General features: G+C 47.4%; 1 protein-coding gene across 7 annotated transcripts in view; it reads right to left on the reverse strand.

Moving 5' to 3' along the window:
- The window catches only part of Dip2a (disco interacting protein 2 homolog A), a 79037-nt gene that overhangs the window by 11878 nt on the left and 49511 nt on the right, over positions 1-17648 (reverse strand). For all 7 annotated transcript variants that reach the window (XM_076916521.1, XM_034524189.2, XM_076916519.1 and 4 more), the window contains 13 exons: positions 16704-16818; positions 15249-15388; positions 11869-12005; positions 10929-11009; positions 10095-10222; positions 7919-8033; positions 6000-6201; positions 5071-5180; positions 4920-5000; positions 3564-3687; positions 1786-1907; positions 1539-1650; positions 106-215 (listed from right to left, as the gene is read on the reverse strand). In XM_076916521.1, coding sequence (XP_076772636.1) covers positions 106-215; positions 1539-1650; positions 1786-1907; positions 3564-3687; positions 4920-5000; positions 5071-5180; positions 6000-6201; positions 7919-8033; positions 10095-10222; positions 10929-11009; positions 11869-12005; positions 15249-15388; positions 16704-16818 — 1577 coding nt within the window. The remainder of the gene's footprint in view (positions 1-105; positions 216-1538; positions 1651-1785; positions 1908-3563; positions 3688-4919; positions 5001-5070; positions 5181-5999; positions 6202-7918; positions 8034-10094; positions 10223-10928; positions 11010-11868; positions 12006-15248; positions 15389-16703; positions 16819-17648) is intronic.

Below are 17648 nucleotides of genomic sequence, written 5' to 3' on the forward strand. Positions count from 1 at the left end.
ATGAGAAGCATTGCCGAAAGCTACAGCCCGCATCCTCCCCAGCCGTAGCCCGTTCCCTCAGGATTCCCTTGAGGTCACAGCTAATGGGCACTCGGGAGGTCCTACCTTAACTCCAGCTAAGATCCCTGTCGTCGACACACTGAAGTCCAAGTATGCGAGCACATCTGGGGAGGGTGGTCTGAAAATGCTAGCTACCTTCTTTTTTGGAATGTCATCTGTTAAACAGAAGATGCCAGTGGCTAACATTACACAGTCTGCACAGGTAGAAGCTTCGACTTCCCCAGGCGAGAAATAGGCGTGATTTGAATCCTGAGACAGATCTGTCCCAGAAGTCAGGCTACCAGAGAGCAGGAGGTGTATGCTGTTTACGTGTGGGAAAGTTCCCTCTTTCAGGAGGGATCTGTGGTACAGGCTCGCCAAGTCTACTCTGCAGGTGTGAAGCCTGAAGGCAACAGGAAGTCCCTTCACTGCTCATCGGGAGAGGCCACAGTGCTCAGCATATGCCTGCTGTTGCAGAGGCTGTATCACACGAGGAGGCATGCAGACATCCTCCTGAGGTCTGTGTACTTCAAGTTCCTGAGGCAAACACCACTGCTACCTGCCGTGCAAATGGACTCAGTGCAGGTCAACAAGAGCAGACTGAGCTCTTGAGGTGAAAGATTCCGCCTAGCTTGAGTTTAGAGCCTGACCCTTGGCCAGTGTCAGCTGCCCAGTACTAGTTCTTCATGCCTGCCACAGTATCAGCTATTAGTCTCCAGTTTCCACAAAAAAACAGAATTTCAGATGTAAGGGGATGACATAAAAGGAGAGCTTCCTGCTGTTCTGAAGCCAGTGCTGGGCTTCCCTGGGCAGTCTACATCTGCAGAGCTGTTCTCAGCCGCCATGATGACTCAACCAGAAGGCATAGCTTCTTCTCAGCTGGGGCAAAGGCATCTCAGGGTATGATGTCACTCACCAGCGAGAGTGACAGTGACAAAGTGGGTGCAGTTTTCACAAATGACAGGTAAGTATGTGGTAAGAGGCAGTGGGGAATAGGATTTCAGTCCCCCACACATGAGAATGGGGACTGCTGGTGATGGGCACAGAGTGGAGAAGACCTCACATCCTGGCCAGGGAGCCAGCCCGGGTAAGCAACAGTGGTACCTAATGACCCTCCAACCCAAGAACGCCTCTCGCCATTTACACAAGCTGATCCATTTATTCCATTTATCTGAACATTCATTGTTTTCAGTATGTTATTATTCTCTGTGTATATGCATGCCTGAGTCTATATACGTAAATACACACACACACACACACATATATATATGTAGAAGTCAAAAGAGGACATGGGCTCCCTTGGTACTGGAGTTATAGGGAGTTGTAAGCCTCCATATGGGTGCTAGGAACCACATCCCCAGTTCTCTGCAAGAACAACAGTGCTCTTAACCACTGAGTCATCTCTCTTGCATGTCAGCAACATAACTCCAGCAACAGCAAGCCTACAGGGAAGAAAGCGAGAGTCTGCCTTTGCAGGGGAGGCTGCTGGAGACACATACCTGTGTCTAGGATGGTTGGCCAGGTCCTGACATCTACAGCAGCTGCTGCCTCTTTGGACTTGAGCAGCCGTGTAATGGCCTGTGTGCTGAGGACACATGCAGACTTGCTGACCTGTGTCACATGGAAGCAAGAGCCTGAGTAAGCCATGAGGCTAGCCCGTATCTCCATACTACCCTGCAGAGACCATGCATGACAGCACCATGACGTCCCGCCCCATGCACGGCCTGCCAGGAGGGTGAGCAGTACCTCTACAATCATCTTCACAGTGGGCAATGTGGTGCCAAGGTTCTGGGGGTGTGGGGGTCGCACAGTGACAGGCACACAGCCACAGTACAGGCATCCATAGAATGCAGCAATAAGATCCACCCCTGGGGAGACAGGGTACATGGTCAACGCTGGGCTCAAGAGTGTAGGTGGATAAGTTCAGGCCTGAGGAGGACAACCTAGAACATTTGTCCACAGATAGAAAAGAGACAAGCAGGCATTTCTTTTTTAATACAGCATGGCTAACTCCAAACGACAGGTATTTACCTGGCACTGACATATATATATGAAGGGGACATCCCCTGCATCCTGGGAAGGGGTCTCAGGAGGGGCCATGGGATGTGGAGCTAGGAACACACCGGGTGCTCACATACTGCAGTAGGAAGATCTTGCACTGTGCAGTAGACCTTGGACCATCAGACCCAGGAGCTAGTGGGGCTGGACATCCTTTGAGACAAAAACTACTTACAGTGGAGGTTCTCCAGCCTCCACACCAAGGGGAGTCATTCCTTCAGATACCTACAAAACCTTTTGACAGTTTATCTTAAAACATACGAAGATGTATTAGAAAATGATATTAATAGAAAATATAACTTTTAAAATATCAGACATAGACATTTTAAAAACTCATTTCAAGATAAAGATGCACACGACAACAGTCTTAAGATAAAAGTCAGGGATGACATTTACAACTCAGAGTGGGAAAAGAGCTAAGAGAAGAGGAAATGTCAGTTACTAAAGACAGAAAGACAAAAGCAAGATGGAAGGAGCAGAGGGACAGGAAGAAAAGCGAGGGATGAGAAAGCACAGCGGGATGAGGGTAATTCAAGAAGCCTTCTTGAATTAAGACTGAAGACTTCTGTATGAAGGGAGGACAGTGTGAAAGAAGAGACAAGTTGTAGCAGAAGGGCATCTGCTACAAGGTGAGACAGTCTTGCCCAGCCTGTGCAGGCTCCTGGGTTCACGTCACAGCGCCATGAGAAAGTGGGTGGGTGTGAGTAAGCACACACCAAACACTTCAGCCTGGCCTTTAAAATACCGCCAAGGTGGCTGAGGTACAATTATTAATGATTAGAGAATTCTGCATGTCATGTGGAGTACCAAAACTGTGTGTAGTAACAGGACACTCCAATCCTACTCAGTCCTAGAGCAGGGGTTCTCAACCTGTGGGTTGTGACCCCTCTGGGGGGACTGAATGATTCCTTCCCTGGGGTCACATATTAGATCTCCTGCATATCACATATTTACATTTCAACTCATAACAGTAGTAAAATTATAATTACAAAATAGCAACGGAATAATTTTATGGTTGGGGTCACCACAACTGAGGAACTGTATTAAAGGTCGCAGCGTTAGGATGGTTGGGAGCCACTGTCCTGAAGAGTCTGGGGCTTTAGAGTGAGAAGCGATCTTAGAGAAGAGGTTTAGTAAAACCCTTAAGTTGAAGGGACAGCGTGAGCCAGGAGCTCTCTAAAGGACACCACTGTACTTCAGATCCCAGCTCTGCTCAATGCAGCCTGCAGCCACAGCTGCCCCTCCCCCATCCCTTGATCTGGGATGCTGCAGACAGGTGAGAGTCTAGCTCTAAGGGGAGGTGAACAGGCCTGGGCACCTGCTACCCTGACAGCCAAGACCCTGCCAAGTCCACTAGGAACAGAGGTCCTGTCCAGAGGGCTCACGGGGGCACTGACGTCCCAAGAGTAGGGAGGGGCTAAGCTCCATTTCTGAGGGTCAGGATAGGACCTTAGGTGGGCCTTTACCTGGAGGGTACACCAAAGCCACGTGGTCCCCAGCGTCTAGCCGCCCCTTCTCCATCAGAGCGGCAGCCACTCTCTCGGCCCTTTTGTGCAGCTGGATACAGGTCGCAGTGCTGGTGACCGTGCCCTGGAGAAGAAGCAAGCTCATTGGTGTGCTGACACTTCTAGACAGACGAGCATCTGTTCTGCACACCAGGCTCCTGTGGTCAGGGATCCAGTGAGATCAACGCTGGCCAATACTGGGTCTGCCAGATGCTTGTAGTTGAGGGGCTGGGCATCTCTGAGTGGCCCAATCTGAGCCTAGAAAGGTGAGTACTTCACTCATCCCTGACAGCCAAACGCTGTGAAAACCCAGAGTCTCTATGCCTGGGACTCAGCTGACTCCTGAACCCTTTCCCTGAGACCTGGGTCATAGGCTTTCCCACTTTGAGCTGCAGGACATTGCCCTCTTGTCCCTGGCCAGAACCAGGGCTCCAGCACTCAGGATCCTCTCTACTCCATGGATCTGGAGGCTCTTCCCCACAAGCTGACGACATCTTCGTTGACAATTAGTCACTGTCTGTCAGATGACTTAGAATTCAATTTAAGATGGGTGTTTATTGAGATACACAAGGAAGCAAGATAGCCTCTCACATAAGAAATATGAGTTTTTAGCAGAGATTTTCTATTGTTTACACAGAACATGGAGGTACAGTCCTGTGCCTGCCCTTGAGGCTGAGAAAGGAAGACAGGGAGCTGACGGCCAGCCTGGGATACACAGCAAGATCCTGTCAGATAAAATAGATAAGAAGTAAATCTCTGAAGGAGCAGAGAGTTCCAGGACCGAATTTGCATTTTCTAAGCTCATGGTACTTGCTCTCTATGTGACAGAAATCAAGATGTCTTAAAGCATGTTTGGTGTAACTGACAGGGAGTCACACAAGGTTGTCACAGTGCTTGGTTCTATAGTCTTGTGATGTGAGGGTTACTGGATCTCCTTTGATTCCAGGCATTCTTAGTATGATACAGAGCATTAGCAGATACGCAGACACTGTGACAGATTTTCTGTCACAAAGGAGAAGCAGTTTGGCATTTCAAAGACGTAAGCAAATATACAAAGACTAAATGTACAAGTATTATCATACAAACATTCCCCTTAGCTCATAAGCCCAAGAGCACTTACACAGATATAGTTCCTAATCAAAAAACAGAGCTGGTAAGAATTTTCCAGATAAACGCAAATCTACAGACTTTGTGTCCACTGTACAAAGCACAGGTCTGTACAAGTAAGCCAACAGGCAGAGAGAACGATGCCACAGAGGGACCGAAGTCTAAGGTTTCTATTCCCACAGAAACAAGGGGAGTCCAGCTCTCTCTCACCTTGGCGTTCAGCAGCAGGAAGAGCGGGTGGTCAGGAGTGGTGTGAGCCCGCCACTGCAGCACGTCCGCCAGGAACAGGAACTGCACAGAGAGAGGAGGCCTCGCACCTGCACAGCCTTGGATGCCACCTGCCCCAGGAGACGCCCAGTACCTTGCGAGCCTGGTCACTGTCCTCCAGGTGGGCCAGCTCTCTCCCAGAGGCCTGTGCAATCCTTTTTCCAGCAACCAGGTTCCCAACAATCATTGAGGCTGGTCCAACTTCTGTAAACAGATTCCAAATGACAAGTTGGGAACTTCTGATCCATAACTGTCACATGACCTGGGTATTTAACTCTTTTCCTTAAATGTAAATATTCAGATCGCTCTCAAATATAAACTATGCCATGTAACATATTCTTGGGATGTTAACCGAATAATGTTTTACTGCTGTACCATATGTCATGTATAAATCAGTAATTACCAAATCATGCTTTACTGCTGTACTATATGTCATGTATAAATCAGTAATTACCAAATCATGTTTTACTGCTGTACTATATGTCATGTATAAATCAGTAATTACCGAATCATGCTTTACTGCTGTACCATATGTCATGTATAAATCAGTAATTGTTGAAGAGTGTTATACTTAGTGACATACTTATGTGTTCAACAGTCAGTAAAAGAAAGCTAGCTTTTCCTAAATATTTACATATACAAATTAATGACAAGCTGAGTTAAACTGGCCTTTATACTTAGTTTTTTGTGTTAAATCAGAAACAAAAAATTAACCCGTTAGAGAAACTTCTATTCCTAAAACCTGGTGGCCACCAGGGGCTTCTTGGATTCCAGAGGCCACATTTGCTTATGAACATTAATTCTACCTCCAAGGAGCTACCCTTGAAAATACTATCACAACTGACTCCCGGCAGGCAGGTGCACCAGCAACATCCCATTCTGTGAACCAGGAGCGGGTGCACACACCTAGTCTGATCCTTAACTTAACCCAAGCCCAAAGAGATGGCTACTTACACCTGCAAGATCCAATATGCCTGCTGCAGCACCAATTAAGGCCAGATGACCTCGCTGTTAGGTACTAACCTGGCTGTTTCTGGCGAGGCTTGGGAAGGTTGGTAACACACGTGTGAGGGCACATCAACACGTTACATGGGTGTAGCGTCCCTTCCAGAAACCGCTGCTTCGTTTCAGAAATGTGAATTCCTCCAAGAGGAGCCTTGGGCAAGGTGTTGGCGGGAACTAGGGCCAAACAGTACACACCCACCTGGTGGATGCTGTCGATGGCCTGGAAGGCAAAAACTCTGCTGAGCATGTGCTGCCAGCCCAGGCTACGGAGAGCTGGAAGGGACACCACACAGAGCTGAGCATGTGCTGCCAGCCCAGGCTATGGAGAGCTGGAAGGGACACCACACAGAGCAGAAAACTGAAGTGCAGAAGTCGGGAGGTGGGTGACCTCTGAAACGTGCTCTCAAGCTAAGAAGACAGAGTGCTTACTTCTACGTGAGATACACAGTTTCCATACACACACATATAAACCTATGTAAGTGCTTGTATCAAAACCACCAAGGCTCAGGAGCCACAAATGCACGCACGCTGAGGCCTCCAGCTGGGAAGAGGTGAACCAACAATGACAGAAGCTAGATGTCCTAGACTTGGAATTAGGTTTATATTTCAAATATGGCCAACTTAATGATACAAAACAATTCCTAACACCTAAAGTAAAAAGAACGTACTCGATCAGAACTTAGCTAGTAGCACAGTTCAGAGCCATTTAATGTGGCTTTAACGCATTCTTGCTAGTTGATGCCCAGGGAGATGTGTGCAAAGGAAGAGAACTGTAAATCCTGAGCGCTGTCCCCAGCTCGCCTGTCTGGCCCAGCATGGAGGCCACGCTGTGAGTCACTGGGGCCTGGTGGACAGAAGCCAATGAGTGATAATGCTTACTGTTGGCAACTACATTGTCAGGGGACAATGAGTTAAATGTCTTGAGTTTGAATAAGAACTGTCAGCATAAATTCAGAACAGAGAACCTTACAAACAAGCCGACAGGACCATTCTCTCCTCTGTCCTCTGAGAAGGGCTCAGGGTGACGACTGTCAAGTCCACAGACAGAGACCTTCAATATCCCACTCAGGACCACACAGGACAGGTACCCTTGTGTCTGGCCAACCAGTTTCTACTCTTGCCTCAGAGACCCCGGGCTTTATCAAGGGGCTCCCATTGAGCTCGGAATGGTAACAGCCATAGCTACAACACACTGAAACTCAGTTGTTTAAACCTGCTAGTTCATGATGAACTAGCCAACTCAGCGATCACCCCCAGAGGATTCATTAATCTGGAATCTATCCTCCATCTTTTTTTCCCCTGTATGTTCTAGTTAATGATGAAGAAAGGTGGTTGAAAAAGTCACAGCGTGACTACCACAGAATCGACAGATCACAAGTGCATGAGGTAAGAGTGCCAACAAACAGGGACCCCAGGCTCCCCAGCCACCTTCGAGAGAATCTTGCCAGAAATCTGGCCTGGTCCAAACAGGCCTCCAGATCCACTCACAGGATCCATAGAGACAGACAAAGGCATGAGACACACAAAGGCATAGTCAAGTAAGACTGAGGAAAAGCCACCCCATGGCATGTTTTCTTCAGACTTGCCACAAAAGTGACAGGGGTATCTATCTACAGGATAAAAAAAAACACGCATCCCTATGCATCATAACTTATGATCTCGTGATTGCATGGTCAAAACAACCACTAGATAGTTGAGGAAATTTTAACAGTGGTCAGACACAATTATATTCATAAACTAGTAATTTTAAAGAAATGCTAATGGTACTTACAGAGGTACAAATGGACGTGAAGCTGAGTGACGGGAATGTGAGCTACTGTGTCGTGTGACGAGTGTGGCCCCTGACTTCCAGGGCATATATATCTGACTCTTTTTTAGCTACCTGTCATTTGTAAGCCCCCATGTGCTGAAAACAGAGACCATGCCAGGATGCCCACCTGTAGCACACGGCTCATCCACTGGAAGCTATCTTCCTCCGAAGCGTCAGGCCGTTGTTCAGCCACCAAGACAATCCGGTCATCGTGTAGCACAGTAACAGAGAACACAGCAATCCTGAGAGGGGACACGGGCAAAGTGACTACTCGGAGGAGACGTGCCAGAGCCCTGCCTCTCTCAAGTCACATTATACAAACGCTGCAAAGTTCTGTGAGGTAGATAGACTACTTACTGTAAATACACAAAGGAACCTGTCGGTCCCATCTCCAGTACTACAACTAAACCAGTTTCAGCTCACAAAAATAAAGACTGTAGTACTAAGCACAAATTAAAAAAAAAATTCTTACTAGATAAAATATTCCCAATAGTGAGTTAATTGATCCTAGTTGTGATTGATCTTTCTAGACTTGTTTCTTCTACCTAACTTTACAAATTTCAACAAGTCCTCCCCCATTAAAAAAAAAAAATTCTAAGGGCTGAGGAAGTGGCTCAGATGGCTGCTCTTCCAGAAGACCTGGGTTTGATGCCAAGTACCTACATGGTAGCTCATTACCTGTAACTCCAGTCCCAGGGGATCGCATGCCTTTTTCTGGCCTCTACGGGCACCAGGCACATGTGGTGCACAGACATGCATGCACACAAAATGCACATAAAATAAAAATAAATACATTTTAAAATGTTTTAAAAACTGGATTTTTCTACATTTTCCTACAACATGTACGAAGGTCAGACAGAAGATTTAGGGTTGAACTTAAGTCATCAAGCTTGCTAGTAAGTATCTTTATACACTGAGCCGTCCCACTGGCCTATGTCTCCTCCTCCTTCTCCCTTCCTTCCTTCCTTCCGTTTATCTGTGTGCATGTGCACGTATACTTTTTCCTTGTTTATATATTGCCTGTGTGTACACATGCACTTTTTTTCTTGTTTATATATTGCCTGTGTGTGCACATGCACTTTTTTCTTGTTTTTCTTGTTTATATATTTGCCTGTGTGTGCACATGTAATTTTTCCTTGTTTATATATTGCCTGTGTGTGCACATGCACTTTTTTCTTGTTTTTCTTGTTTATATATTTGCCTGTGTGTGCACATGCACTTTTTTCTTGTTTATATATTGCCTATGTGTGCACATGCACTTTTTTCTTGTTTTGGACTACCAAAGCTATCTCTGTCTTCTCCCATCAAAGTTAAGAGGTTGGGTTTCCCCACCAAATCCCCTTATACTAGAACGTCTGCCACTTCATAGATAAATGTTCTCCTATTTTCCCCGTCAGCTAGTATGCCCACATATTTCTGCAACGTGGCATAGACAGCCCACAAGCACGTTCTTTTTATCCAGCAATCTTTCTCAGTGTCTTCTTCCTGTCCTTCTTCTTATAGCTTCTTCTAGGATCGAGAGCTCAGGGGTGGGCAGAGATGAACAAAATCCCTTCTCAGCCCTTTGTCACTGTGTCACAGGCAGAGGTACAGTTGTCCACTCCACAGACATGAGTGTCTAAAGTCCTTGCTTAACCAATGTAGACATTTAGGAGGACATTTTTATTCTGGGAGCAATGAAGTATATTATGTCTTCTGAAGCCTTACTAGAAAAAAGAATCTGCCTTTGCTAACTCACAGAGGAGAGCTGTTCTTTCAATCAGCATTCACAAGACAGTGAGGAAGCTAGTCCCTACTCACCTCCCAGCAGCTGGGATCCTGTCCTTTCGTCCAATCAACACATTTGGACCTTACTCTCTTTATTTGAAATATTTTATTTATTTACTTACTTATTTATTTAATGTATGTGACTGTTTTGCCTGCATATATGTCTATGTACCTGTGTGTGCCAGTGCCAGAATAGAGAGTTAGATATCCTGGAAGTGGAGTTACACCTTCCATGTAGGTGCTGGAATCAAACCCGGGTCCTCTGGAAGGGTAGTGAGTGCTCTCAACCGCTGAGCCACCTCTGCAGAGCCAGACTGTGTTCTTTTAGGGAGCTGGACAACTGCTGGAAATGAAGGTGTTTACCTCTGCTATCTCTGATGCAAACATTTTTTTTCTTTGTGTAACTTTTCTGGTATGCATAACATTTTATATTCTGCAAAGTTGGGTTTCCTGGCTTCTCTTCTATTACACAGACCTCCCAGATTGTGAGTACAGAAGAGACCTGAGAGCCGAGTGCGGGGTCTACCATGCATCACCTGCCTCTGTAGACAAACTTCATGGGCTCCACAGCCAGGGCAGTAGCCACAATGTCATCTGCATTGTGTCTGCGGATTCCTACGACCATCAGCCCGTCCAGCTTGCCCACAACGAAGACCAGGTTATCCTGAGAAAAGGGTGTGTCAGGCCACAGGAGAAGGATTTGAGAGCACAAAGAATACAGCACCTCATACGGGTCGACAAGCGACTGCACCCCTCATTATACTCAGGTCAAGTGGAACAGACCACATGAGTAAAGGGGCAGCACTGAAGGGTGGGAAAGGGGCGTCAATGCCAAAGGGCTATAGGTCGTGGGTGGGTGGGTGGAGGACTCTGAGATGCTCCACCAAGAGCAAGGCCTCCCAGGGTGTCATGTGACCCAGGAGCTAACTACGAGGCTACAGATATGGCCACATTACACTAGCTGATACTAAGCAGTTCTGGCCTGCAGATACCCACAAGCGAGCTGGCCCCTCCCTGAGCTGTGACAACCAATGTTTCTGGGAAAGGACATAAATTTATCCACCTGAGAAAAGGCGGGCCAAGATGCTACAGAATGTATTCATTTTAACATTTTAAATATCAAAACTGGAAAAAAGTAATAAAAACAAAAACATCCCCACCTCCTTGTTTCCTACCCAGGGCCCACTGTGGGTTGGTGGCTGGAGAAACACTACATGCAGGTAAGGAGCAGGCCAGGGTGGTCACGTGAATGACCAAAGCCACACTGAAAACCAAGGACCTCGGGGACAAGAGCATGTCTACAATGAAGTGTTCCTTTTCTCTGCCAGCACTCTCTGCTGCTGGGCAGGTACAGGAGGTCATATACTCACAGGCCCAATAAATCCCAGAAGGCCTGTCCTGGTGAAAGGCCGGTCAGAGACAGGGACTCCATCTGCAGTGACCGGGACGGTCTGCCAGAACAGGGAAGAGGATGTCAGGCAGCAGACAACTCACTGACTACTAGAAAGACAGGGTGGGCAAGCAGGAGAACTCAATAATGGCAGACCAAGAGCAGGCTCAAGCCTCCAAAATGTCTCTTGGTGATAACGCTCAGGGGTGCAGGCTTTTTCAAAACAAAGCCCACGTTACGTCAGTGCTCCAGGGGGAAGATATCAGTCAGGGAGCTAGAGCATTCCGGTAATGTCATCGTCCTGCAAAGCTTAGCACGGTTTTTTTCAAACATACACAATAGTTACATTTTATTTACACTTCCTCTTACTTGTTTCAGTTTTAGGTTTTAGCTTGCACAAAGATTCATTATTTCTGTTATCATATTTGGACCACAGTCCGAGTCACAGACAGTCCCAAGAGCATAGCCAGGGTGGATGTGACTGTTAGAGAGAGGGTGGAAGGGTGAGAACTGTCTTAGTGGATGCAAAATAGAGTTAAGACAAGGTGAGGTTATCTTAGTCATTTCAAATACCACAAACCACCTGTGGCCCAGGGTTTAGTATTCCATAGAAAGAGACTCCCAGGGCACTTGGCTCTCCACAGACCATTCTCTCATCTTGTCTGCTCTGCTGAGTGGATACACCACCTATGTGGGACCCCAACAACCCTCACCTATTTGAACACCCAGTTCCTGGTATCACCTGTCCTTACAGGACTTGTCATGAACAACAGATCAGACTGTGAACCGAGCTGAGGTCCTAGCAGCACCTCCTTACTGGTGGAAACCATCTAAGCCTGTGAAGCGTGTGAATCACCCTGGGTCCCATCAACACACATGGGATTTGATCTCAAGATAAAGTTCAGGAAAAGGATACAAACCTCAAATATATTCTTTGTGATTCCAAGCAGTCCGTAATATGCTGTCCCAGTTGCAACGGAGTTGACACAGATCTCTCCAATTTCATCAGTTTTACAGAGATAAGGGACACCGTCTACCTTCACAACACACACACTAGCTAAACAGGGAAAAGAATTCAGAATCATCAAGGCATGCATGTGAACAGATTGTTCACAACGGTTTACTTGCTCACATTATCTGTGGGGCTTTTCATTTGCTTGTTTACTTGTTTATTTGTTCTTAAGATACCATGTAGCTCTGACTTGCCCAACCTCTGAGCTGGCCCGAGGAACTCACAGAAATCTCCTGCCTCTGCCTCCCAAGTGATGGGATAAAAGGTGCACCACTGTGCCTGGCACTGCTGATATATTTGAAGTTACATGGGCGGCAAACTCTTTGTGGACAGTGCTAATTAAGTAAGTACTTGTTACAAGCAGCGTGAGGGCTACAATATAACTCAGTGGTATCGAGCTTACCGAGGATATAAGAAGTCCTGGGTCCACTGCCAGCACTGGACAGACACGCAGACCACACACAGAGACACACAGACACACACGAACACACACACATACACGAACACACACACACACACACACACACACACACACATGCACTCATGCACACAGACATGCAGGATTAAAAAGTAAGCTACATCTAGGTAATCCTCTTTTGACTAACAGAATCTCACTTTCCCGAGTACACGGACATGAGTATTTACTTTCGGTGTGCATAGAGATGATTTAAAAGTCACAAAAATCGCTCGAATCACTGTAAATCCACTTGATATTGTGGTAAGGGCGGATGCTAGAAGGCCGATACAGCGCAGCATCAGCGCTGGGATAAGGCACTGTTGGATTTGACTGTGCCCATAAGCCCAGTCAATCAAGCACCAGCCAACTGCTGGGAGGGGCCTGACCCCAGGAAGAATTCCTAGGAAGCACATGCACAAGCTGTCACTGTGTGGCCATTTTGTCAAGAGGTAAGACATCTGTCTTGGGCTGAAGCTTGTTAAGACATGGAATGCTTTCAAGGGAAGTGAAATATCCCATCTTTCAAGGAAACTCCATTAAATCCAGGAAGTAAACAACTCAAAAGCTTCAGAAAAAAACCCTGAAACTCAGCAGATTCGTTAGACTCTCCCCTCCCAAAGCTTACATATAACCTGCAGTGAATCGGGAGATACATTCTCAGAGAAGAGATACATTCCCAGCTGTCTAGAAGAGGCTCAGACCACATGAGCTGCCTGAACAAGTTTTCCAACCTCTTACACTGCCTGCAGGTTGGAAAGTGTGTTCCAGGTTTCCAGCTTTTGTGAGCAGTCATCTAGGTTGGGGTTGGCTTTTAGTGATCCAGCTGTCACTGGGTCGTTTCCGCTCCTGAAGCTCACTGGTTCACTAAGTTGGACGTGGGTGGTATCCTTACTTTGGGCTGTTATGGGTTCCCTGTCTGGGTTGAGTAGATCACTGTCCATTTGTTCCCCAGGGAAAGTGCCACACAACAAATGAGTACACACATCTGGCAGACAGATGCACAGAGAAACACCTGGGAGCACATGTACAGATGTGTGGGCGTGTGCGTACAGATATATGACTGGGAAGTGCACACACATGAGACAGGTTTGCATGTCTTATAGCAAGAAAGGAAAATGAGCGTGTCTTGATGTATTCAAAATAAATAGAACAGGGAGACAGCTGCTAGGAAAATGGATGCCAGGAAGCATGGGGACCTAAGACAAATCCCAGAGCCAGCATTAGAACGCCATGCACAGCTTTTTTTTTAGTTCTAGTGTTGAGTATACAGAGCCCGGTAGGTCCTTAAGGCTTGCTAGTTAGCCAGCCTAGCCTAAACAGAGGCCCTATTTCTAAATAAGGGATAGAATGCCCAAGTAACACGGTTTTCCTCAGGCCCCTACGTGCACACGCACATACATGTGTCCCCCTCTGCATAGAAAGGAGTGTACCAAGTGAGTACCACTCACAGTACCCCCACAATTTACAGCCTACCTGAACTTCATCATAACAAGTAAAAAATGTTACTCCATCATCTGTTTTATTACTTGGTTGTTGTTGAGACAAGGTCTACTATGTAGCCCAGGCAGGTCCCAAACACAAGATTCCTCTGCCTCAGCATCCTAAGTACTGAGATTGAAGCCATCCACCATGCTTTTGAAAATGTTTTAACTACAAAGTCAAGCATTCCATAAGACTGTTTCTAAGGGAGTCAAATTATAGGAAGAAATATAATTCACATGAATTAGAAGGTGGAGCTAGAAACTCTAATTTAAACCTCTGTGTTCACTCCAATCAGAACTCTGCCTGACCCAGGGACCAGTCTACCTGGAGCTTCTGTGTCAGGAGTTCAGCGCCCTTCATCGAGGCTGCCTGTGACAGATTGCAGCTTGAAGCCAGGATGCCAGGCAGCCAGCAGAACCCACACATCTGGCAGAAGAGGGGAGCATTGATGTTGGGGTAACTGGGCATGAGAGACAGCACCCTACTTCTGAAACTAACAGGGTGTCCTGATTAACCTTGCCAACTGGGCCTATCCTAGAGTCCTCTGGGAGGAGGTTCCTCAACTGAGGAATTGCCTAAAGCAGGCTGGTCTGTGGACAAGCCTATGATAAACTGCCCTGGTTATTAACTGATGGAGGAGAGTGCAGAGCACTGTGGGCAGTACCATTCCTTCAGTAGGTGGCCTGTGATGTACAGAAACCTAGCTAAACATGAACCAGCAATCAGAGTTCTGCCACAGTTTCTGCTTCAAGTTCCTGCCTTGACTTCCCTGGAAATATAAGCCAAATGAATCCTTTCCTCCTGTAAGCTGCTCGTGGTCAGCATCAGAGAGGAAACCAGGGCAGAAGAGTGGGACTCTGCCCGTGGCAGGAAGGGAGTGCCAGGGCAGCTGCAGTTTGACAGCATCCCTGCTTCCAAGGGCTCCTGAGCCAGGCAGGCTCTGGCCCATCCCTCAGTGACACTTGAGAGGGCCACTCCAACACCCCTTCTCCCTGTCCTTCCTCAAAGCAGCAGGAAAGTGCACAGGCCAACATCGGCAGGAGGATGCACCTGGGGTTTTCTCTTTCTTCCTTCTTTTTTTTTAGGGGGGTAGGGGAGCAGGTCAACATCTCCTGTCTCCACAAGGTGCTTCTTATAACCTACTCGGGTGACCTCATCATCCTGGCATTCACAGCATCAGTTTTTCCTGAGGTACCCTATAGAGGCTGCAGGGTGTTGAGTCCCTCCAAAAGGCATGAGGCTAAGGACTATGCCTGGCGTACAGCGAGTGAGCTAGCAGAGCTGGTGCACTAATGCTCTCTGCTGTGTCAATCAGGGCAGGATGCAGATGCACTCTGACCGATTCTTACCTCCGGGCATCACCTGGCCAACATCCTGAACAGTGAGGACTGACAGTTTCTCTTCAGTGTCAACTCTGATCACACCGTAGCTCAGGCCGTTCATTGACAGGACAGCTTTTCTTGGGGGAGGTCCTCCCAGATCTGGGGGCCTAGACAACAAGAGCACCAGCAGGCCTGTTGACAAGGGTCATCACTTCAAGGAGGAGGGCACTAAGAGCCAGCTTCGCCTGACATTCAGTTCCGTACTAAAGCATCTGCTCTGTGTGTGGCCTTGTCAAGACAGTGTGCTCCAAAGCCATGTCCCTCTCTGCAGTATGGCTTCAATACTCCTCTCATCAGAGGTAGGCCCATGAGTACCAGGCAAGTAACACTGCCCTCTGAGTCAGTCATCTGAGTATGTGACCTCTGAGTCGGTCATCAGAGGTGACTCAATTTCTATCTGGTTATCTTGTGACCTTAGCACAGAGCCCTAGGGTACCCAGGTGGGCAGACTAACTGTTGGGAGGCCTCTGTGCTGCAATGGGCAGTGATACCGTGCACATGCAGGGGGGGCTCAGGCCCAGGGTATCTTTATAACACCACCTCCCCACAGCAGATAGCCTGATGGAGTCCTTCCCAAGGCATGGGATGTTGCTTTTAATTCTATTATTAAAATAGTTAGTTAAAACTTAGATCTTTATAAGGACACACTACTTTTAAATTATGAGCACAATGTGTACATGGCCAGAGCTGAGGCAATTCTGTAGCAAGATGCTGAGGATGTAAGCTGAAAGAGATGTCTTCTACTGTGAGATTGTAGCCTGAAGCCCCACAGAATGGTGCTTGAGGGCAGGATCAGCAGTAACAGGAGTCTCATGATCAGGGAAGGAAAGTGCCTTTGGGGCCTAGCTGTGGTTTGGGAACAACGTACTGTGTGCAGTAAGCATGGGAAGGAACGCAGGGCCCAGATACTAGGACACTAGCTCTCAGATGGGGTGGGGACTCTCAGGGCAGCCTCAAGGCCCTACTCCAAGCCACAAGATGTGACACAAAGGAGATACCAACGAAAGATACTTGGGATGTAGAGGTTACAGTGCCAGATGCTCCCCTTGGTACGTTAAAGGTCCTCTTCAGCAGACCCTCTCAGGATAAGGGGCTCTTGCCTAGTTACAACTTTTACATAAGATCAGGCAAGAAATAGCAAGTTCTTTATTTGGGGAGAAGCTTAAGGAAAACAAAATTGAGAGAATACAGTGCAGTCCAGGAATCACTACCCAACTCCCAGCATGGATCTAGACTGGTGAGGGGCATGGAATGGCAGGCTGCACCTCTGCCACCTCATGGAGATGGAGGCACAGCCAGGAAGTCCTTCTTCAGAATGCCTAACAGTTAGAAACATATTACAAACTTAGTGACATAGGTAACTCCATCATACATAGACTACTTAAACATGTGTTCACAGGAGATGGCATATAGTTTAGTTACCTGCGGATGGCTACTGTCAGCGCCTCAGGAGAACTGGCACAAGGACAGATGACCTCTGGCCTCAGACCTCTGGACTGGAAAACGTTGAGGAAGGCATCACAGGAAGATATTGACCCTGTGTAAAGCGTGAGAGGTGACTGGAGGGCCAGCAAGCCAAGAGCACGCAGTGTGTAAGGTACCACGCTGACCTGACAAAGCAGCCCTTTTTAGGGTAGGAGTGGTTATCACAAGATACATACGACCACTTCCAGCTCAGCAATAAGTAAGAGTCTGGAAATCTCTCACAGGAGTCCTGTTTTTACTTTTGTGCTTGTTACTGTGGCCCAGCAAGGCCTGGCCTGGCACTAGATGGTTGATGGACAGCAAGTGCGGCTCCTACAGGTAACTTTAGAGATGTGTGATCTACATCTTCACCGAAGATGTCCTGTCTCTCCCTGGTGTCCTCTCCTTTGGCTAAAATCCTGTCATTCGGGGCTAGCAGGCTGTAACAGTGGGTGTTAGAGAACTTGGCAACAAGGAGGCTCTGCCTGCTCAGGGCCCAAATAATTAGAGCCCTGTAGCCATGGTGACTCTAGGGTCTCATTATAAACCTCTCCCAAAAGGGTACTTAGAAGGGGAAACAGGCATCTATAGGGGCTCCTGGATTTCACATTCTTTGGAGAGGCAGTTGTCTCCTACGGAAAGAAGGCAACAGACTATTCTGTGTTACCAAGACTGGATACTGGATAAAGGACCAGTAAGTGAAGCGCAAGTCGAGGCCTATGAAGGAAAGCCGGCTATCTGGTACCTGGAGGAACTCGGATGGAGGAGACAGGGCAAAGCTATTAGGGCTAACATTTATCTCCAGAAAGAAAACACTGGGAGTGATGTGCTCAAGTGATCACCAACTGCAGCCGAGTGCAAAAGCAGAGAGCCAGGGCAGCTGTGGGTGGTTGTGGGCAGCTG

Source organism: Arvicanthis niloticus, chromosome 20 (assembly GCF_011762505.2).
Source record: "Arvicanthis niloticus isolate mArvNil1 chromosome 20, mArvNil1.pat.X, whole genome shotgun sequence".
Lineage (NCBI taxonomy): Eukaryota > Metazoa > Chordata > Mammalia > Rodentia > Muridae > Arvicanthis > Arvicanthis niloticus.